The sequence below is a fragment of the Osmerus eperlanus genome, chromosome 27, assembly GCF_963692335.1.
Source record: "Osmerus eperlanus chromosome 27, fOsmEpe2.1, whole genome shotgun sequence".
In the NCBI taxonomy this organism is placed as follows: Eukaryota; Metazoa; Chordata; class Actinopteri; order Osmeriformes; family Osmeridae; genus Osmerus; species Osmerus eperlanus.
In genome coordinates, this window is record NC_085044.1 from 401,274 (window position 1) to 423,248 (window position 21,975).

Consider the following 21,975-nt stretch of genomic DNA (forward strand, 5'->3'; position numbering starts at 1 on the left):
GTGAAAACTTTGATCTAGTCTGGTTGATGCGGCTACTACTGATTATAAACATAGACTTTTGAAGTAGGTTTTAACCTAAGGCCTCTGAGTCACTTACGGTGGATCTCCACGCTACGAAGGAATTTACCGGAGCCTCTGAGTGATTGGTTTACATACTAGGTCTACTATGGTTAAATCCATATTATAGTAATGATAAACGACTGTTTAGTGAACACGCATACTTTAGGGTCGATGCTCTGATCAAGCAGACGATTTTTACCTACGCCAGAGTTTCATGTCATTAACTGTTTAGCGCTCAAGGTTACAGGTAACGCACCCGTGCACATTTCTAAAATTGGAGTCAGATATTAACGAGTCAATTATCTCCCTGAACATCTAACCAGAATTGAATTGGGTTTCCCAAGCCGGGGACAAACACCAAGCGTCTCCGGCCTTACAATTCTCCTACTTACATGTGTGTGTGTCTATGTGTGTCTATCAGTCCATCGTCAGGCTCTTGCCAATCATTCAAACAAGCAGCCAGCTGTCCAGCTGGTCTGATTCAGCAGCTCATCCTTCTAAAGCGCTGCGCCCTCACTAACTCTAACAGGACTGGTTCTGCTGGGTGGACGTGGGTGATGATCTCATACTTTTCAGGGTGGGACATTGTAAACTGAAGTATGTGGAACTGAAGGTGTTCTTTTAATGCTCATGTGACGAATTGAATTGGATTTAAATCAAGACCAACACTTAACATTGACAAGTTATATGATTGAGTTACTGTAGATGATTGATAACGACATTCACTCTTGAGCGTACAGAAGCTGCTGTGGACTGACCTGTGCTGGACACTCCTACGATGTTGCTGGGCTCGCTGACCAAGTCCTCCATCACCGCCAGGACCCGGAACTCATACCACGCCTCCTAACACCAGACAGAGAAGAGAGATGGTTAGGTTTAGAGAGAGAGAGTGAGAGAGTGTGAGAGAGTGTTTGTTAGAGAGAGAGTGTGTGAGAGAGAGTGTGTGTGTGTGTGTGTGTGTGTGTGTGTGAGAGAGTGTTTGTTAGAGAGTGTGTGAGAGAGAGTGTGTGTGTGTGTGTGAGAGAGAGTGTTTGTTAGAGAGAGTGTGTGTGTGTGTGTGTGAGAGAGAGAGAGTGTTTGTTAGAGAGAGTGTGAGAGAGGGAGAGTGTGTGTGAGAGAGGGAGGGGGAGGGAGAGAGAGAGAGCGGGAGGGAGGGAGGGAGAGAGAGCGGGAGGGAGGGAGGGAGGGAGGGGGAGGGAGGGGGAGGGGGAGGGAGGGGGAGGGAGAGAGCGGGAGGGAGGGGGAGGGAGGGGGGAGGGAGGGAGGGGGAGGGAGAGAGGGAGGGGGAGGGTGGGAGGGAGGGAGGGAGGGGGAGAGAGAGGGGGAGGGAGGGGGAGTGTGGGTGTTGAGAGGAGGGAGGGAGGGGGAGTGTGGGTGTTGAGAAGACATGAGAAGGAGCGTGTGCAGCTGTGATGGTTACAACAAGAAAAGCACTCAAGCTTCTCAGTCACGTGAGAGAGAAGTGATGTCATGGTTTCTGTGTTCTCACCTACACAGGTGAAAACACAGATTCCTACAGTTGAAAACAACCTATAATTCTCCCCTGGCAGAACACTCTCTCAACCACTTTCAGCAGCAGCCTTCACTCACACACATGCTTTCACACATTTACACACACACACACATCACTGACGATCACACCTGGACACCCCTCTCGACTGCAAACACACGTTCTGAAAACGTGTCAAGTCCAACTTCACATCAGCCAGAAGGTTTTATCATTTTTTTTGTTGGTTTAGAAATTCAGGCACAATTTGAACAGTAAAATTCAGATCCCCAAAACTCAGCAAAAAAAATTCAAGCTTCTGCAATTCAAATATAACAAAATTCAGGCTGCTCAAATTCAAACATCTTTTGGTATCTGAATTTTTTTTTTAAAATCGAAATTGTAGAATAAATTCATATTTCAATTTTAAAGAGGTGAATTCAAAACCAACAATTCGGTGGTGTTTAAATTTCAATATTAAGTATTCAATGCCTTTTAAAACATGATGTCACTGATTTGCTTCCATAGTTGGCAGGTTACCTGGATGAGGGACAGGGTAGTTACCTGGATGAGGTCTTACCTGGATGAGGGACAGGGTAGTTACCTGGATGAGGTCTTACCTGGATGAGGTCTCTGGCCAGGAGCTCGGTGTCGCCGGCAGGGATGCTGTCGTCCAGAAGGTCCCACCTCTCCCCAAGACGGAATTCCATGATGTAATGCTGGATAGGCGCTGTGTGATTGGCTGGAGGGATCCAGGACAGCAGGACCCCCTGCTGGGTCCGGTTAGCTGTGAGGCAACGTGGTGGGGTGAGCAGCACCAGGGGTTCAGGAGGACTGACGGGAAATACTGAGAGAGAGAGAGAGAGAGAGAGAGAGGGGGGGGGGGGAGAGGGAGACAGAGAGAGAGAGACAGAGAGAGAGAGACAGAGAGACAGAAATAGAGAGAGAGAGAGAGAGAGAGAGAGAGAGAGAGAGAGAGAAGAGAGAGAGAGAGAGAGAGAGAGAGAGAGAGAGAGAGAGAGAGAGAGAGGGAGGGAGAGGGAGGGAGACAGAGAGAGAGACAGAGAGAGAGAGAGAGAGAGAGAGACAGAGAGAGAGAGAGAGAGAGAGAGAGAGATGAGAGAGAGAGAGAGAGAGAGAGAGAGAGAGGGAGGGAGAGGGAGGGAGGGAGAAAATGATTTTCAAACAGCATACTACTGAGAAAATTGCATCAGCAATTTACGCAACTTGGCTACATACCACAAGAGAGCAGTAGTGCTGTTCTCAGCCTTGACCCATGACCACTGTTCAACAAACACTTTCTCTTTCTCTGTTCTGTAGCACACAGTGAGTTTCAGTGGGAGTGAGGGTTACCTAATGTGTTCACAGTGATGTGGGAGTGAGGGTTACATAATGTGTTCACAGTGATGTGGGAGTGAGGGTTACATAATGTGTTCACAGTGATGTGGGAGTGAGGGTTACATAATGTGTTCACAGTGATGTGGGAGTGAGGGTTACATAATGTGTTCACAGTGATGTGGGAGTGAGGGTTACCTAATGTGTTCACAGTGATGTGGGAGTGAGGGTTACATAATGTGTTCACAGTGATGTGGGAGTGAGGGTTACATAATGTGTTCACAGTGATGTGGGAGTGAGGGTTACCTAATGTGTTCACAGTGATGTGGGAGTGAGGGTTACATAATGTGTTCACAGTGATGTGGAGTGAGGGTTACATAATGTGTTCACAGTGATGTGGGAGTGAGGGTTACCTAGTGTGTTCACAGTGATGACCTGACTGAAGGGGCCAGTCCCCAGCTTGTTCTGAGCCAGGACGCTGAACTGGTAAGCCGTCTGGGGTTCCAGGCCGGCCACCAGCAGCCAGCTCTGCCCCCCAGGCACGGGCAGAGACAGCCAGTCATGGGGCCCCAGCAGCTCCCTCTTCACCCTGTGGGAGAGGGGGGGAGGGAGAGGGGGGGGAGAGGGGGGGGGAGAGGGGGGGGGAGAGGGGGGGGGGGGAGAGGGGAGTGAGAGAGGGGGGGAGGAGAGGGGGGGAGAGAGGGGGGGGAGAGAGGGGGGGGAGAGGGGGGGGGAGAGAGGGGGGGGAGAGGGGGGGGAAGACGGGCGCATGGACATGGACCACATGAGGGGGGAGTTGATGGCAAAGCAAAACTTTCATCCCCTGTAAAAACATTTTGGGGGTTTGAATACCTCTGAACAAAACATTTCTATGAGAACCTCACACAACCACTGTCAAACAGATAGCTTCTATCACACATAGCATGTGAATACCTCAGGATTTTATACAGTCGTATTTGATCTCAGTCACTCGTTTGGTGGGAAGCTCATGCTGCCCAGCCGTGCACTTGGTTCAGGTTCAGCCATGCCTCTAAACATCCCTGACTGCCTCTAAACATGCTGACTGCCTCTAAACATCCCTGACTGTCTCTAAACATGCTGACTGCCTCTAAACATCCCTGACTGCCTCTAAACATCCCTGACTGCCTCTAAACATCCCTGACTGCCTCTGGCAAGGTATGCATGCTCTGAATGCTCTGTATGAATATAGTGTTGCCTGTGCGTGAATATAATGTTGCCTGAATCTTTATCAAATTAAATATGAATCCTCTGCTCAGAAAAACTTGCAAATGACTATTTTGTAACAGAAATCCCTTAAACCGGCACATTACCAGTTTAAGGGATCCGGTTTAGCTGAAAACAAAACAAACAACTTGGACAAAAGGTTGATGCCCATCATCATTCCAGTAGCCAGAGGAGTAGCATGAGGTATTACGTTAGCAGAATTGACAGCAGGTGTTTCTAGAGTAGGGTATTATGTTAGCAGGAATGACAGCAGTCAGGTGGAGGGTTTTTGCATAGCGTTAGCGTAGCTTCAGGGAGGGGTGCAGGTAGAGGGAAGGCAGACAGGAGAGAGAGAAGACTACCATGTCAGTAAAGGCTGTTTAGGTGGATAGCGTGCACTAACGTCGATGATGTCTGCCTGCATGGCTTAACGAACCCACCCTCTACATTAGGAACTCTATCTACCCCAGGTTACTACACCCCAGACTCACGTCAGAAAATTATAGATGAGAAATGACTCAAAAATTATATTGCATGAACGACTGATTATTGTATTAATGAACTTGGCTAATACATGTGTTCTGTGGTCTGCACAGGTGGACAGGGCTGGTGACGCTGGTGGTTGTGAAGAACACACAGGTGAAGCCAGGATCATCCAAGGTAACTCTCCAGATCAAACGCATGTCTGTTGTCCCACTGAATAAAGAGTTGCTATGCCAACCTTGCCAATAGAAATGGGTGTAAATCCTTGTAATTGCCTAGTGCTAGACTTGAATTACACACATCTTATTGTGACTGATTATCAATGTTTTGAGATTACCTTTCCTTCTTGTACCTTTACAGTTAAGTAAGCAGTTTAATAAGTAAAAAAAAAATTATGAATGAAATAACTACTGTAATGTTGTGGCTCACTTTCAGCTCCTTTCATGAAGTGACTTCATCTTAATGATTTTCAGGGTCCAGAGTGGACCGACGGCTTAGGGTAGTGTGAAAGGGGTAATGATGTAGGATACGGTTGTAGCTGTTCTTCCAGAAACTGCCTGAATATTCATGCCCTAAGATTTAAGCATCCAGTTCCAGTGTCTCACCAGCACATCCTGTCCACTAACAACTCACATTCCTTCAAGATGAGAGGGAAACAAGGTGTGACTTCAAGTCTTAAAGCACCTCAGTTTTGTTTTCCCTCAGTGAAACCTCCTTCGTCAGAAAGCAGATCAAAGCAAAGCTCCAGTAGACGTGTCCCTGCGCCCCGCAGCATCGCCCCCTGCAGAGCTGGGTGAGGTAGTGCAGAGCACCACACACCTGACGCAGGTACGCAGGTAACTCAGTAAGACAGACCCGGTGAGGCTGAGGAGCAGTCCTCTGCAGGCACAGAAGGAGAGACATCGAAAGGAGGAAGGAAAAGGAGGAGAAGAAGCAGAAAGCAAAGCATGCGGGGAGGACTCACACATGGCCGTACCAGACTGAGAACGTCTGCTGGAAGCCTCCGTCGTTAGCCCGCCTCCAGGAGACGTTGGCCCAGGTGGAGGAGACGGAGGCCTGGACTCTGGTTGGGGCGTGGGGGCTTGTGCCTGGGGAGGAGATCATCACATGAGCACAAGCACATTCTCAGACACATTCCACTTCATAAAACAACTTGTTTAATGCAGAGCAGATGGCTCTCTGGTGACCTGCTACGCTGCTCTCAGCCCCAGGCCAGGGACTGGCGTTGGGATGCTGTCAACAGTCATCACTTGCCCATCACCCTGAGTAACCCCCACTCAACCTGAACACACTGCTGGATGAGGTCACTTGCCCATCACCCTGAGTAACCCCCACTCAACCTGAACACACTGCTGGATGAGGTCACTTGCCCATCACCCTGAGTAACCCCCACTCAACCTGAACACACTGCTGGATGAGGTCACTTGCCCATCACCCTGAGTAACCCCCACTCAACCTGAACACACTGCTGGATGAGGTCACCTCCATACCAACATATTTTGAAAAGGGGGTCTGGGTGTGTGTGTTGGGTACCAGTGACGAGCAGGTGTGTGCTGGCAGTGATGCTTGTGGCGTCGTTGGTGGCGACACACTCCCACTCCCCCTGGTCGTCCTTCCCCAGAGACTGGAGGTGTAAGCTGCCCCGTGCCAGGACGCTGTGCTTAGTCCTGCCCGGCTTCCCCACCTGCAGCACATTAACGGTTAGCAACACACACACACACACACAAACACAAACTAAACAACACACTCACAGACAGGTGTGTCTCACCTTCCTCCAGGTGATGTTGGGGAAAGGGTCTCCCTCCGCCTCACAGGGGATGATCAGCTCTCTCCCAGCCTCCTGCCGGTACTCCCCTCCAGGAACAACCGAAAACTTGGGAGGATCCTGCCCAGAGACACAGCACCCCACGGGGGCAAGTCAGGGCTTGTACCGGGCGTAGCCGCTGAGCTAACCAGCCACATGCTAATACTATAATAGGACATTTAGGAATCACTCACCTAGCTAACTTTGCATGATAAGGTACCTTTAAAATCTTTCACATAGAAACACATAGGAATCCCTGAGCTAGATAAGTTAGCATGGGGCAGGCTACCTTTAGCACCAGGGGAGCAGGGTGAGAGGGCCCCATGGAGCCCAGGGCGTTGTAAGGCCTGCAGGTGTAGGTGCCCAGAGAGTCTTCTGTCACCTCCGCCACATGGATGCTCCCATCCTCCATCTGGCTCCAGCCCGGATACTGAAGGACAGCAACACTTGGTTACCTACCATGTAACTGCATAGCAACACTTGGTTACCTACCATGTAACTGCATAGCAACACTTGGTTACCTACCATGTAACTGCATAGCAACACTTGGTTACCTACCATGGAACTGCATAGCAACACTTGGTTACCTACCATGTAACTGCATAGCAACACTTGGTTACCTACCATGTAACTGCATAGCAACACTTAGTTACCTATCATGGAACTGCATAGCAACAATTAGTTACCTACCATGGAACTGCATAGCAACACTTATTTACCTATCATGTAACTGCATAGCAACACTTAGTTACCTACCATGGAACTGCATAGCAACACTTAGTTACCTACCATGGAACTGCATAGCAACACTTATTTACCTACCATGGAACTGCACAGCAACACTTTCATACCAAACTGACTGTCTCCCCCTTATGGTCAGTGATTAACGGTAGAACCACACTTCCTCCGGGTCCCCCCCAGGCCCCGCCCACCTTCTCTATCCTCAGAGGAAGACCATCCTTCTTCCACTGGACCAGTGTCACCGGGGGGCTGGCGGCCACCGGGCAGCGGATGAGCCCTGGGAGCCCGATGGCCACGTAGATGACAGGAGGCATGTTGACCACCCGGGCTGGGTCTGGAGAGGGGGGAGAGAGACCATGTCAAAACATGTCTACATGACCACAGAAGCATACCTAGTGAGTGTAATACTGGACTGGGAGAGAAGCAGAGACACAGCAGTACTTAAGTCTAGCAGAAGATGTCCTGACTTCTTCTGCATGTTCATTCACACAGCCTAAAGAACGGGACAGGATGTCCCGATGGGCTAAGCTCTACATTAGAACAACAATCACCTTGTAGTGAATGCCACACCCTCAACAGGTGAGTCAGCCCTGAGCAGATATCACAGTCTGGCTGCCTCCAGCCACTGCCTCCACTCACCCTGCCTCTACCTCCCCTCACCCTGACCCGAGGCAGCATGTTCACAGTGGGGTAGCAAGTACGCCAAACCCGCCAGCCTCCACTGAGAGATGACGGCTCAGAAAGGGGATTCTCAAGTACAAATTCTAATAAAAAAGACACTGTCAACAGCTTGTAGAGAGAGATAAGGAGAGCTGGAGAGAGGAGATCCCAGACAGACTGTACACCAGAGAGAAGCAGAGCTGGGGATCCCAGACAGACTGTCCACCAGAGGGAAGCAGAGCTGGGGATCCCAGACAGACTGTCCACCAGAGAGAAGCAGAGCTGGGGATCCCAGACAGACTGTACACCAGAGAGAAGCAGAGCTGGGGATCCCAGACAGACTGTCCACCAGAGAGAAGCAGAGCTGGGGATCCCAGACAGACTGTCCACCAGAGAGAAGCAGAGCTGGGGATCCCAGACAGACTGTCCACCAGAGAGAAGCAGAGCTGGGGATCCCAGACAGACTGTCCACCAGAGAGAAGCAGAGCTGGGGATCCCAGACAGACTGTCCACCAGAGGGAAGCAGAGCTGGGGATCCCAGACAGACTGTCCACCAGAGAGAAGCAGAGCTGGGGATCCCAGACAGACTGTCCACCAGAGAGAAGCAGAGCTGGGGATCCCAGACAGACTGTCCACCAGAGGGAAGCAGAGCTGGGGATCCCAGACAGACTGTCCACCAGAGGGAAGCAGAGCTGGGGATCCCAGACAGACTGTACACCTGGTACACCTGCTCCTGCCTGTACATACCTGTATCCTACCTTACAGGATAACCTTACATATATGCTCCTCGTGTTCTCTCTCCACCTCAGACACACAGAGGCGTTCTAGATCTGGTACAGAGCCGTAATTCGGAGTAAATTATGATACCGCAGTTGCCTCTGTGGCCTGGTGGGGGCGCCGTCCCCCAGCCTCCCAGCCTCAGCATCTGTCTGCACAGGTGACGTCACTGCAGGGGAGAGGGTTTCCACAAGGGGATGATGTCACCTCCCCTCTCTCCCTCCCTCCCTCCCTCCTGCTCCTCTTCTCTCTCTCTCTCTCTCTCTCTCTCTCTCTCTCTCTCTCTCTCTCTCGCTCTCTCTCTCGCTCTCTCTCTCTGTCTCTCTCTCTCTGTCTCTCTCTCTCTGTCTCTCTCTCTCCCCCTCTCTCTCAGTCACACAGACCGAGGCAGCTGGTCATGACGGCGGAGGTTTAAGTCTCATTTGGCCAGTGTGTGTGTGTGTGTGTTGGGGGGGCATATGCTTGTGTGTCTGTGAGGTGATGTGTGGGACAAATGATGAAGTGTGTGTGTGTGTGTGTCCATAGCTCTGCTTCTAAGGAACAGATCATTACACATACTCTTTCCCCCCCTTCTCTCTTGGCAGTGAGGGGGGAGGATACACCTGAGAGGGGGGAGGGGGACACTGGAGGGGGGAGGGGGACACTGGAGGGGGGAGGGGGACACTGGAGGGGGGAGGATACACCTGAGAGGGGGGAGGGGGACACTGGAGGGGGGAGGGGGACACTGGAGGGGGGAGCGGGACACTGGAGGGGGGAGGATACACCTGAGAGGTGGGAGGGGGACACTGGAGGGGGGAGGGGGACACTGGAGGGGGGAGGGGGACACTGGAAGGGGGAGGGGGACACTGGAGGGGGGAGGGGGACACTGGAAGGGGGAGGGGGACACTGGAGGGGGGAGGGGGACACTGGAGGGGGGTGGGGGACACTGGAAGGGGAGGGGGGACACTGGAGGGGGGAGGGGGACACTGGAAGGGGGAGGGGGACACTGGAGGGGGGAGGGGGACACTGGAAGGGGAGGGGGACACTGGAAGGGGACATTGGAGGAGAGGAAGACAGAGCACAGCAGAGTTGAAAAGATGATGTAACTGTAGAAGTGCAGAAAAAGACGGGGAGGGGGAGAGAGAGAGAGAGAGAGAGAGAGAGAGAGAGAGAGAGAGAGAGAGAGAGAGAGAGAGAGAGAACGGACAGAGAGAGGGGAGCGAGAGAGAGAAGGAGGAGAGGAAAGAGAGAGAGAGGAGAGAGAGGGGGGGAGAGAAAGGCGAGGAAAGAGGGGGAGACAGAAGGACAGAGGGGAGAGAGGGGGAGACAGAAGGACAGAGGGGAGAGAGGGGGAGAAAGGCGGAGAGGGATGACAGATGAAGTTGATGGCGCATGGCAAAGAGAGGGAGCAGAAAAGAAAAGGCTGGAGTGATAGAGGGTGAGAGAGATGAAATTATATATGTACGTTCAGCGAGAGAGAAGTAGACAAAGACAGAAAGAGAGAGACAGAGAGAACTAGAGAGAGACAGATGCCCAGGGATGTCCAAGAATCCTGTTTTGGTTCTCGTTACAGAACCCACAACCGAGCCACAACAGCCATCAGTGATGCCTCAGCAGCGTCCTGCACTCAGCCCAGCGGCAGACACAACCCTCACACACCACAATATCCTCCAGCTGCTAAAAATAGAACAACACTAGCTGCCTGAATTCTAGCCCCGGCAGCAAGTTGCTTTAGGAAAATGATCGCTGTTCAAAAGAGAGACATAGAGAGAAAGACACAGAGAGAGAGAGAGTCAGGGAAAGAGAGAGAGGGATGGAAAGAGAGAGAGAGAGGGATGGATGGAGAGTGAGATGGAGAGAGAGAGGAGGATAAGGGAGAAAGGGATACTGTATCTATCTGCACCCATGCAGGAGTGAAGGGGCTGCTGTAGCAACAATGATGTAATCCTCCCTCCCCTCCCTCCTTGCCTCATGACTGGTGCTACACGCCTCTGCTAGGCACACACACAAAAATCCAATTTGGTGCCGGGGGAGAGGGGGGGATAAATGTCTGTTGCCATGACTACCCACAGACCAGTAGTCGGTTGGCAAACGACAGGCAGAATTTGGGGCAGTGTCACCCGCTTGTTCCTGCTGCCCTCCTGCTGAAGGAAGCACCACTTCCTGCTGCTCTCCTGCTGAAGGAAGCACCACTTCCTGCTGCCCTCCTGCTGAAGGAAGCACCACTTCCTGCTGCCCTACTGCTGAAGGAAGCACCACTTCCTGCTGCCCTCCTGCTGAAGGAAGCACCACTTCCTGCTGCCCTCCTGCTGAAGGAAGCACCACTTCCTGCTGCCCTCCTGCTGAAGGAAGCACCACTTCCTGCTGCCCTACTGCTGAAGGAAGCACCACTTCCTGCTGCCCTCCTGCTGAAGGAAGCACCACTTCCTGCTGCCCTACTGCTGAAGGAAGCACCACTTCCTGCTGCCCTCCTGCTGAAGGAAGCACCACTTCCTGCTGCCCTACTGCTGAAGGAAGCACCACTTCCTGCTGCCCTCCTGCTGAAGGAAGCACCACTTCCTGCTGCCCTCCTGCTGAAGGAAGCACCACTTCCTGCTGCCCTACTGCTGAAGGAAGCACCACTTCCTGCTGCCCTCCTGCTGAAGGAAGCACCACTTCCTGCTGCCCTACTGCTGAAGGAAGCACCACTTCCTGCTGCCCTACTGCTGAAGGAAGCACCACTTCCTGCTGCCCTACTGCTGAAGGATGCACCACTTCCTGCTGCCCTCCTGCTGAAGGAAGCAGGAGGGCAGCAGGAAGTGGTGAGGGAGGAGAGGGATGTTCAACTCAGTGTTGTGTCTATCGACTGACCACAGTCACTAGGCACTGGACATTAAAAAGCTTTCTTGAGGGTGAGAGGATAACTGAGGAGATAAGCATCCACTTCGTAGGACTGACCTAGATGGACCTTCTGAATTCACACACACTGTAGACAGAGGAGGAACACAGTGTGTGTGTGTGTGTGTGTGTGTGTATGGTGTGTGTGTGTATGGTGTGTGTGTGTGTATGGTGTGTGTGTGTGTATGGTGTGTGTGTGTGTATGGTGTGTGTGTGTGTATGGTGTGTGTGTGTGTGTGTGTGTGTGTGTATGGTGTGTGTGAGAGAGAGAGTGTGTTTGGCAGTGTGATGGGAACAGGGCTAACAGAGCTGTTGGCAGAGAAGAGGACAGACTGAGCTTGGTGGCCTGTGTAACTTCCTGTGTAACTTCCTGTGTAACCCTACTGTGTAACTTCCTGTGTAACCCTACTGTGTAACTTCCTGTGTAACCCTACTGTGTAACTTCCTGTGTAACCCTACTGTGTAACTTCCTGTGTAACCCTACTGTGTAACTTCCTGTGTAACCCTACTGTGTAACTTCCTGTGTAACCCTACTGTGTAACCCTCCTGGTTAACCTGTGTAAATTCTACCTTATAACTCAACACCTACAATTTATGTTTCCTACACCGCTAACCAAGGAGCTAACATAGGAGCTAGCCTAACAGCTAGCATAACAGCTAACATAGGAGCTAGCCTAACAGCTAACCTAGGAGCTAACCTAGCAGCTAACCTAGGAGCTAACCTAGGAGTTAAGATAGGAGCTAGCCTAACAGCTAACCTAGGAGCTAACCTAGCAGCTAACCTAGAAGCTAACATTGGAGCTAGCCTAGCAGCTAATCTTGGAGATAGCCTAGGAGCTAACATAGGAGCTAACCTCACAGCTAGCATAACAGCTAACATAGGAGCTAACCTCACAGCTAACCTAGCAGGAACTCACATTGCACGTCCAGGTAGGCGTAGGCAGATGGGGGCTGGCCCAGGCTGTTGCTAGGGCTACAGGTGTACTTCCCAGCATCCTCCGGCTTCACATGGGAGATGATGAGGGAGCCGTCGATCAGAATACTGACTCTACGCTTCAGGTCACTGTAGGAAAGAGAGGAGGGAGGAGGGAGGGAGAGAGAGAGAGAGAGGGAAGAGAGAAGGATGTGGGAGGGATGGAGGGAGGGATGGAGAAGGGAGTATATTATATGAAAATCTTCTGAAGTATATGTCAAGCTGAATGGTGACGGACGTCACCATAGATGATGTCATACTACATGTAGATACTAAGGCTGAAATGACATCAACATTCGCTTTGGATAAACGCATCTTCTGAATGACTTGGTGGTGTACATCATACTAAGAGTGTTCTGCATCCCAGAGAGCATCTGAAGTGAATCCATTTCACGATCCTTACAAACAATGTGACGCTTTTGAAGATGGCCTTTAAATATGGCCTTTAGTCCACATACCATGTAGATGCACAGTATTAAATCACAATGTGTCTACTGTGTGGAGGCAGACTGTTAGACACCACAACAGCATGATGACATTGACTAAATGGACTTTGGCATATCCTTATGCAGTCTTGAATGCACCTTATGTATGTAATGAACTGAAATCATAGTGGTTGCAGCCACAGGGCACAGGGTGAATGAAAGGTTGGACAACTGCATTGTCTCTGTCCAAAACGGTTTCCTGCTGAAGAGTGAAAATGTCATGCCCCGTGGCCGAGTCATTTCCTGGAAGACCTTTTAGAGAGCATACCAGTCATGACGTGAAACAGAAACACACACACACGCATGCACGCACACACACACACATACACGGCCACACACACGCATGCATGCATGCACACCCCACCCCCTCAGGCTCATGCACTGACTGCACAGTGTGTAGAGAGGGACCCTTAGAGAAGGACCAGTCAGGAAACCAGCGCAGGCTTCAGTAACACTTAGTTCACTTAGTACTAGTGTATTCACAGTGTATTCTTAGTATTACCCTGAGATTACCCCCTGTAACTATGGTTACTTTTTGAAGAAGACGTTGTCCTCCTCCCAGAGCCAAGTGTAGGTGAGGTTCCCGGGGTAGGCCTCCGCCTGGCAGGTGAAGAAGGCGTCCTGGGAGATGTTCACTGTGATGTTCTCAGGAGGGGACACTATGAAGGGGGGCCCTGGGAACACAACACAGTGATGCTATGAAGGGGGGCCCTGGGAACACAACACAGTGATGCTATGAAGGGGGGCCTGGGAACATGTGAGGGTGAGGAGGTGTGGGGTGAGGAGGTGTGGAGTGAGGGTGAGGAGGTGTGGGGTGAGAAGGTGTGGGGTGAGGGTGAGGAGGTGTGGGGTGAGGAGGTGTGGGGTGAGAAGGTGTGGGGTGAGGGTGAGGAGGTGTGGGGTGAGGAGGTGTGGGGTGAGGAGGTGTGGGGTGAGGAGGTGTGGGGTGAGGGTGAGGAGGTGTGGGGTGAGGAGGTGTGGGGTGAGGGTGAGGAGGTGTGGGGTGAGGGTGAGGTGTGGGGTGAGAAGGTGTGGGGTGAGGGTGAGGAGGTGTGGGGTGAGGAGGTGTGGGGTGAGGAGGTGTGGGGTGAGGAGGTGTGGGGTGAGGGTGAGGTGTGGGGTGAGAAGGTGTGGGGTGAGGGTGAGGAGGTGTGGTGTGAGGAGGTGTGGGGTGAGGAGGTGTGGGGTGAGGGTGAGGAGGTGTGGGGTGAGGGTGAGGAGGTGTGGGGTGAGGGTGAGGTGTGGGGTGAGAAGGTGTGGGGTGAGGGTGAGGAGGTGTGGGGTGAGGAGGTGTGGGGTGAGGAGGTGTGGGTTGAGGGTGAGGAGGTGTGGGGTGAGGGTGAGGAGGTGTGGGGTGAGGAGGTGTGGGGTGATGGTGAGGAGGTGTGGGGTGAGGAGGTTTGGGGTGAGGAGGTGTGGGGTGAGGGTGAGGAGGTGTGGGGTGAGGGTGGGGTGAGAAGGTGTGGGGTGAGGGTGAGGAGGTGTGGGGTGAGGGTGGGGTGAGGGTGAGGAGGTGTGGGGTGAGGAGGTGTGGGGTGAGGAGGTGTGTGGTGAGGAGGTGTGGGGTGAGGAGGTGTGGGGTGAGGGTCAGGAGGTGTGGGGTGAGGAGGTGTGGGGTAAGGGTGAGGAGGTGTGTGGTGAGGAGGTGTGGGGTGAGGGTGAGGAGGTGTGGGGTAAGGGTGAGGAGGTGTGGGGTGAGGAGGTGTGGGGTGAGGAGGTGTGGGGTGAGGAGGTGTGGGGTAAGGGTGAGGAGGTGTGTGGTGAGGAGGTGTGGGGTGAGGAGGTGTGGGGTGAGGGTGAGGAGGTGTGGGGTGAGGGTGAGGAGGTGTGGGGTGAGGGTGAGGAGGTGTGGGGTGAGGAGGTGTGGGGTGAGGAGGTGTGGGGTGAGGGTGAGGAGGTGTGGGGTGAGGAGGTGTGTGGTGAGGAGGTGTGTGGTGAGGAGGTGTGGGGAGGTGTGTGGTGAGGAGGTGTGGGGTGAGGGTGAGGAGGTGTGTGGTGAGGAGGTGTGGGGTGAGGGTGAGGAGGTGTGGGGTGAGGAGGTGTGTGGTGAGGAGGTGTGGGGAGGTGTGTGGTGAGGAGGTGTGGGGTGAGGGTGAGGAGGTGTGTGGTGAGGTGTGTGGTGAGAAGGTGTGTGGTGAGGAGGTGTGGGGTGAGGGTGAGGAGGTGTGTGGTGAGGAGGTGTGGGGAGGTGTGTGGTGAGGAGGTGTGGGGTGAGGGTGAGGAGGTGTGGGGTGAGGAGGTGTGTGGTGAGGAGGTGTGGGGAGGTGTGTGGTGAGGAGGTGTGTGGTGAGGAGGTGTGGGGTGAGGAGGTGTGTGGTGAGGAGGTGTGGGGTGAGGGTGAGGAGGTGTGTGGTGAGGAGGTGTGTGGTGAGGTGTGTGGTGAGGGTACCTTGGACGAGCAGGCGTGTGGTGTGGACAGCTTCTCCCTGGGCGCTGAAGGCTCGGCAGGTGTATGCCCCGCGGTCCAGGCGGGTTATGGACAGCACCGTCACACTGCCCTCAGACACCTGCCATCAACAAAGACCCATTACATGATATATTTATTACAGTTAATGATTCATAACATTTAATGACTTAGATACATGATACAGAATGATTAACTGTGTGTGTGTGTGTCCAGCCCCACACATCACCCTCTTTTCCTTCTCGAGAGAGAGAGGGGGAGAGAGAGAGAGAGCGAGAGGGAGAGAGAGGGAGAGAGAGAGGGATGAGAGAGAGCGAGAGAGAGGGGGAGAGACACAGAGAGAGAGAGGGAGAAAGAGGGGGAGAGAGAGAGAGAGAGAGGGAGCGACACAGAGAGGGAGAGAGAGGGGGAGAGAGAGAGAGGGAGAGCGAGAAAGAGGGATACTCACATGACGTTCTACTGTTTGTGTGATTGCACTAGGCAGAGCCTTGGCAAAGCTCTCATACACAGAGAGCGCTGCTCAGTGTGTCTGCTGCAGGGATAGGAGGACAGAGGCAGCAGTGGGAGGAGCCCTGCTATATGACTTGTCCCAAAAATCACATTTGAGAGAGTTTGTGAGGCTGACAGAAGGCAGACTATAGGTGTGTTTGACAGAACCTCTCTAGACTATACGTGTGTTATCTGTCTGAAAGCCTCTATGACCACTGACAATCTGTCTCTTTGAAGAAGGGATGAGAAGGTGGAGGGAGGATGGATGAGGAGTAGAGGTGAGGAGAGGTGAGGAGGGGAAGGAGGGGGGAGGATGGATGAGGAGTAGAGGTGAGGAGAGCTGAGGAGGGGAAGGAGGGGGGAGGAGGAGTAGAGGTGAGGAGAGGTGAGGAGGGGAAGGAGGGGGGAGGAGGAGTAGAGCAGATAAAACAGAACCAGTTGTATCGGCTTGGGATGAGGACAAAAAGTTTCTCAACTCCCTTCTTAACTGCCCCCCCCTTCTCCCTCTCCCACTTCCTCTCTCTAATATCTCTTCCTCTCTCTAATATCTCTTCCTCTCTCTAATATCTCTTTCTCTCTCTAATATCTTTTCCTCTCTCTAACATCTCTCTCTCTCCATATATCCTCTTTGTTCTCCTTTCCTCACATGCCCCTCACTCTCTCACTGATATCCCAACATCCTCTCTATTCTCTCTTTCACCCTCCCATCCTCTTATCTCCCTCCTCTCTCTCCAGACTGGAGCTTGCTGTGCTAAAGTCCTTAAGAGAACCCTTCACCTCCAGGCCTCAGCCTGAGGAGAGACCGTCTCACCCCGCATCTTCTTCATGCTTTACCTTGACTACTGCATCTCTACAGGCCTCCACAATCCTGCATGTCTACCAGCTCCTAAATGCCAGCCTAAAAGAATGCACGCTGGCAAAAGCTCTACATAAATAGCAACCTTCACAGCTCAAACTGGTCATGATGACACTGCTGAAAGGTTACAATGATCAAGAACAGACTTTCGTATGTGTGCAGATCTAACAAGAGGAAACAGGAGGAAACTAGTTGCCTGAGAGAGAGGGGGAGAGAGAGAGAGACACAGAGAGAGACACAGAGACAGAGAGAGAGGAGAGCGAGGAGCGAGAGACACAGAGACAGAGAGAGCAGAGAGAGGAGAGACGCGTGAGGCTTTGCTGCTTAATAATGCAGAGCTGCATCAGCTGAGGAACACACTGTACAGCAGAGGGTTAGCACACAGCACTACAGAGGGGACTGGATCACAGATCCCACAGTGTGTGAGTGAGGGTGTGAGTGTGTGGATTAGGAGTGTAGCAATACCTATTCTTTTCATGCAGCAACAGCTTCAGCTTCCGTTTATCACAAGTACAGACCACACACACACCCGACTCTCTCTCAAAAGCCCCTCCTCATTAGTATAGATAGTCCACATATTAGTATAGATAGTCCACATATTAGTATAGATAGTCCACATACTTAAATTTTAGGTATATGTTTATTGTATGCACCTTCCTGCCAAAGCAAATTCCTTGTCTGTGCAAACTTTCATGGCGAATAAATCCGATTCTGATTCTGATTCTGATTAAGAGTGACCTTGGCCTGACAAACACATCACACATCCTGAACCACGTGTTGCCTCCACACTCACATACAAGACATCCAGCCACACAACACACAGCGATAGGATGAATATATGTTTCCCCCCAACCCCCCCCCCCCGCCCCACCCTAACAATTTCCCAAAATAAATTATGAAACTTTTCCAGAAACCCCAGATGACAAAGCGTGTCCAGCTGTGTTGCCATGCAACACAAAGAAAAATAATCAACAAGAGGTAAACAGGAAGTGATACGAAACCAGGAAGTGCTAGTGGGAGGTCTCACCTTGTACTTCCTGCTGTCCTGCAGCTCCTGCCCGTCCCGCAACCAGGTGACGGAGGGTTTGGGGTTCCCGAAGGCGGAGCAGCTGAGGGACGCGCTGCCCCCCTCCCTGGCCTCCACGTACTGGGGGGGCGTGTCTGTGAACTGGGGCGGGGCTGGGGGGGACAAGGTTTGAATACACATCATAGGGACCGGACATGTGTCATCAACATGTGTGTGTTACAGTATGTTTCTGTGTTACTGTGTGTGTCTGTTACAGTATGTTTCTGTGTTAGTGTGTGCAGAGAGAGGTTACAGGGGAACATCCACAGTGGGAGGTAATAGTGGAGCAGGACAGCTGGGCTTCATGTATGGATTCAAAGGTGAAAATGACATTTCTAAACTTAGCACACCATCTGCTCTTCATCTAGAGGAGAACCTTCCAGATCAGGAACGGCATGCAAGGCTGCAGCTAGTAATGGTTCCCTGGTCTATAAAATACCTTTCATCCCAGTGCAGCTCCCACTGCCCTGGCCAGACCAGAGGTAAGTAGACGCATTTACCCCCCCGGGGCACAGCTGTCTGATGTTCAGGTAGAACAAACACCTGGCCCTCCATAAAAGCAGCCAATTAGAAGCCTTCAGCCGGCCGTCCTATCATCTGTCTCGCCCCACAGCCAGCAGTAAGCCTTTGAAGAGATTACCTCCATCCCCACCCTAACCCCAGCCATATGGGGGGATAGGAGTTTATGAATGCAGATTAGGGAGAATGGACGGCATGTAACTAAGCCACCCTGGGCAGCTCTCACCTGATTCTGATCCAGAAGCAGAATCAGTCTGTACTAGGAGGCCAAAAAAACAGCCCAGTGTAGTTCCGAGCAGGATTGCTCTGGATTGATCTGGTGGGGATAATGTCACGACAACGGCTCTCTGTATCTTCAATCTGATGTGTCTGCACAAGGACTGCTGCCTGCCTGCCTGCCTGCCTGCCTGCCTGCCTGCCTGCCTGCCTGCCTGCCTGCCTGTCTGTCTGTCTGTCTGTCTGTCTGTCTGCCTGTCTGCCTTTCTGCCTGTCTGCCTGGACAGTTTCACATCCACAGACATACAGCGTTGTTGTTCCATGTCTGTAGGAACATCCTCACACCCTGGTGCTGCGGGAGTTTTCCCCACAACAGAAACAGCAGCAGAATGACATGGTTAGTGTGAGAGAGTGAATCAGCAGAGCCTGGCTACGACAGGAGTGTGTGAGACTTCCCAGGGCTGGGTGAACCAGCTGGGTGAAAGGAGAGTGAAAGGAGATGGGCTATAATAAGCTTTAGTGGCTGGATGCCATGCATACGTATGCAACACACACACACACACACTGAAAGAAACACACACACAAGCAGGTGAGATCTAATTGGCAGAAAAAAGGAGTCAGCTCTTGGCAAACAGCCCGTTCAACCTTCATCAAAGCGCACACACACACACACACGAAAGCATGCACACACACACACATCTATCTTCCAACAACCAGTGGGTATTGGATTACCCTCTTAAGATCAGTCTCTCCTCCTCAGCCCAGCAGTGACACAGCACAACGGAAGTTCAGAACAGAAAGATTCCACACGCTATCCTGCCCAGAACCAGATAATCCATCCTGTGATATGATCATGTTCCATAGGTACCCTGCTAGAAGGTTTTCAATGGCTCACTAACCACACCTGAGTTGTGTCATCAGTGTGTGAGTGTGTTAAACAGCGAGCCATGTGAACATGCTGGGAGAGGTGTGTGAGGACTGGAGTTGAGAAACAGTACTGTAGAGAAACCCTTGTGTGTGTGTGTGCGCGTGCGTGCGTGCGTGTGTGTCAGACTGACCGGTGACAGTGAGATGCACCCAGCTGCCGTTGTGGAAGGTGTCGTACTGCTGCTCCAGCATCAGGACACGGCACTCGTACCAGCCCTGGTCCTCAGAGCGCACCGCCGCCACACGCAGCGACGACTTCCCCTGCAGGGTGGCCCTGCCTGGGGGGAGAACATGGGGAAAACAGCTCCTATGATATCAGTTGGACAGCTGCAGGAGAGGATTCTATTTTAAACCCTTAGTTGGCAGAGGGTCGCTGCTGTCACCAAATCATTGTTGAGTTTGCTAAACTTCACTGGATTGGAATGAACAGTGTTAAACAGAAGTTCCATGTCAGGTCAAAAATATGAAGAATCCTAATTAAGAACACGATGCTCCAGAGATGATGGGGGAGGTCAGAGGTCGTCCCAGTCAGGACTTCCTGAGAAGCAGGAGGAGTAACCCTGGTTACATGCTCCAGGTCCTGTGACTGCCCCTCAGTGCTGGACAGCAGCTGAGATGGGAGGTCCAAATCCCTCTAAGCACCCCGGGGGGTTGAACTACGGCTCAGATCAAGAGCTGCTTTAACTCTTTACAGGTCAAGCCGCCAAAGGGGGGATTTATGATTTTGCACTGGGAAAATCTGGCAACCGCTCATAACAGATGGCAGGGTAATGATATCGGCAAAACAAAAGGCTTTCAGGGCGCCGACCCACAACATCAACGTTTTCCAAATAGTCTCTGCCTCATTACTCTCTCCCCTGAGTGAGAGGGTTCTGACTCCTGACTGACTTGTTGGACTGGTCTATCAGTCAGGTGATCAGACAGGGGGGTGTTCTCTATCAGTCAGGTGATCAGACAGGGGGGTGTTCTCTATCAGTCAGGTGATCAGACAGGGGGGTGTTCTCTATCAGTCAGGTGATCAGACAGGGGGGTGTTCTCTATCAGTCAGGTGATCAGACAGGGGGGTGATCTCTATCAGTCAGGTGATCAGACAGGGGGAAGCAGAGCTTTCTGTGGGTGTACACTAAAAGGCTAAAGTGTCTGTGTCCTGCCTAAGGCCAGAACTCTGTTAGCACACAGGCTAACTAGACAACAGATGACAAAGATCTCCCTCTCTCCCTTTCTCTCTCCCCCTCTCTCCCCCTCTCTCTCTCCCCCTCTCTCTCTCTCTCTCTCTCTCTCTCTCTCTTTTTCCCCCTCCCTCCCTCTCTCTCTCTCTCTCTCTCTCTCCTCCCATCCCTTCCTCTTTCCTCCCTCCTCCCATCCCTTCCCATTCTTTCTCCTCTCCTCAATCCAGGGCAATAATGTGCATCTAATGTTTTACATCCAATTTTATGGAAAACTGAACGTAAGCTAAAAGTTTTAATGGAAGGACAGGATACAGAGGATTTATTTTCTTTGAGAAACTTTGGTGATTCGAGTTGTTAAATGTCACCTGAGATGTTAGGGGCTGATAAGAGAGCTTCCCAGTTGAGGCGAACAAACTCGATACAAGAGGAAAACTGGGTCACAGCTTTACCAGCTCCAGAGGAGAGCTTCAGGAGACGACTCTCACGGGGGTGAGAGGGGGAGTGGGGCGGGGGGGCAGCACAGGGACCGGAGGGTGAAGACCCAGGCAGGATGGTGAGAGGGGGCTGGAGAAGTGGGGCGGGGGGGCAGCACAGGGACCGGAGGGTGAAGACCCAGGCAGGATGGACACACAGGCTGCTGAGGTGAGTCCTGAGGACAGGGCGTCTGGCTGCTAGTCTGGCTGTGTCCTGTAAACTGTGAAGTTCAGATCATAAGGAACAAAGACCTCCGCTGACAGGCCGCTCGCTGTTTCCACAGGAAGTGCATCTCTGATCCAGACACGGTCGTCTCTGCCTCCACAGCTGCTTAGAAGTCACACATGCGCCTGTATACGAACAGGAAGCGACCCTGACCCCTGATCCCTGATCCCTGACCCTGATCAAGTTCCTCTGTGTTCTGCTCCAGCTGTGTTGCCGTGGCGGTCCGTGGAAAGGGGCAGGTCGCCCAGGCAAGGTCAAACGAACAGAGGGCCAGTTGTGCAGCCAGCGCTGCACTCGGGAGGAAACAGATACGATCATGGCTGTCCATCTCACAGAGAACTGGTACATGTCATGTGTAGAGAGTGTTGAGTCAGGGTTGGAGAGCAGAGGATCACCAGACATAGACACAACATAAAGAAATGGCTCCAACTACAAGACGAGAGCTACGATACACCTGCTGTTTCCACAACTAACTACAGCTAGTCCACGCTCAAATCTTCAGATCGGTACAGCAGAATAATCATTACCTATAAACAATGCCCGATGCTTTGCTTTGATTGCATGTTCTTTTCACTCTCATACAGTATAAACTAGTAATTCAGTTAACTGGTGTTGTAGAATGGGACAACAAAACAGGAATTAGAAAGAGGTTCAGAACAGTTACTGTCGATACACACAGATAATGTGTATGTACTGTAGATACACACATATAATGTGTCTGTGCTGTAACTAAATCCTCATTTAAA

The 21,975-nt window shown here is 52.0% G+C and overlaps 1 protein-coding gene across 1 annotated transcript in view; it reads right to left on the minus strand.

Annotated features, from left to right (window-relative positions):
• Positions 1-21,975, minus strand: part of igsf9bb (immunoglobulin superfamily, member 9Bb) — a 48,803-nt gene that overhangs the window by 16,065 nt on the left and 10,763 nt on the right. Inside the window, exons 3-15 of the mRNA XM_062453869.1 lie at positions 19,493-19,639; positions 17,661-17,812; positions 15,274-15,391; positions 13,417-13,558; positions 12,344-12,489; positions 7,325-7,467; positions 6,682-6,822; positions 6,357-6,473; positions 6,122-6,272; positions 5,565-5,676; positions 3,295-3,470; positions 2,167-2,393; positions 819-903 (exon numbers count right to left, since the gene is read on the minus strand). Coding sequence (XP_062309853.1) covers positions 819-903; positions 2,167-2,393; positions 3,295-3,470; positions 5,565-5,676; positions 6,122-6,272; positions 6,357-6,473; positions 6,682-6,822; positions 7,325-7,467; positions 12,344-12,489; positions 13,417-13,558; positions 15,274-15,391; positions 17,661-17,812; positions 19,493-19,639 — 1,857 coding nt within the window. The remainder of the gene's footprint in view (positions 1-818; positions 904-2,166; positions 2,394-3,294; positions 3,471-5,564; positions 5,677-6,121; positions 6,273-6,356; positions 6,474-6,681; positions 6,823-7,324; positions 7,468-12,343; positions 12,490-13,416; positions 13,559-15,273; positions 15,392-17,660; positions 17,813-19,492; positions 19,640-21,975) is intronic.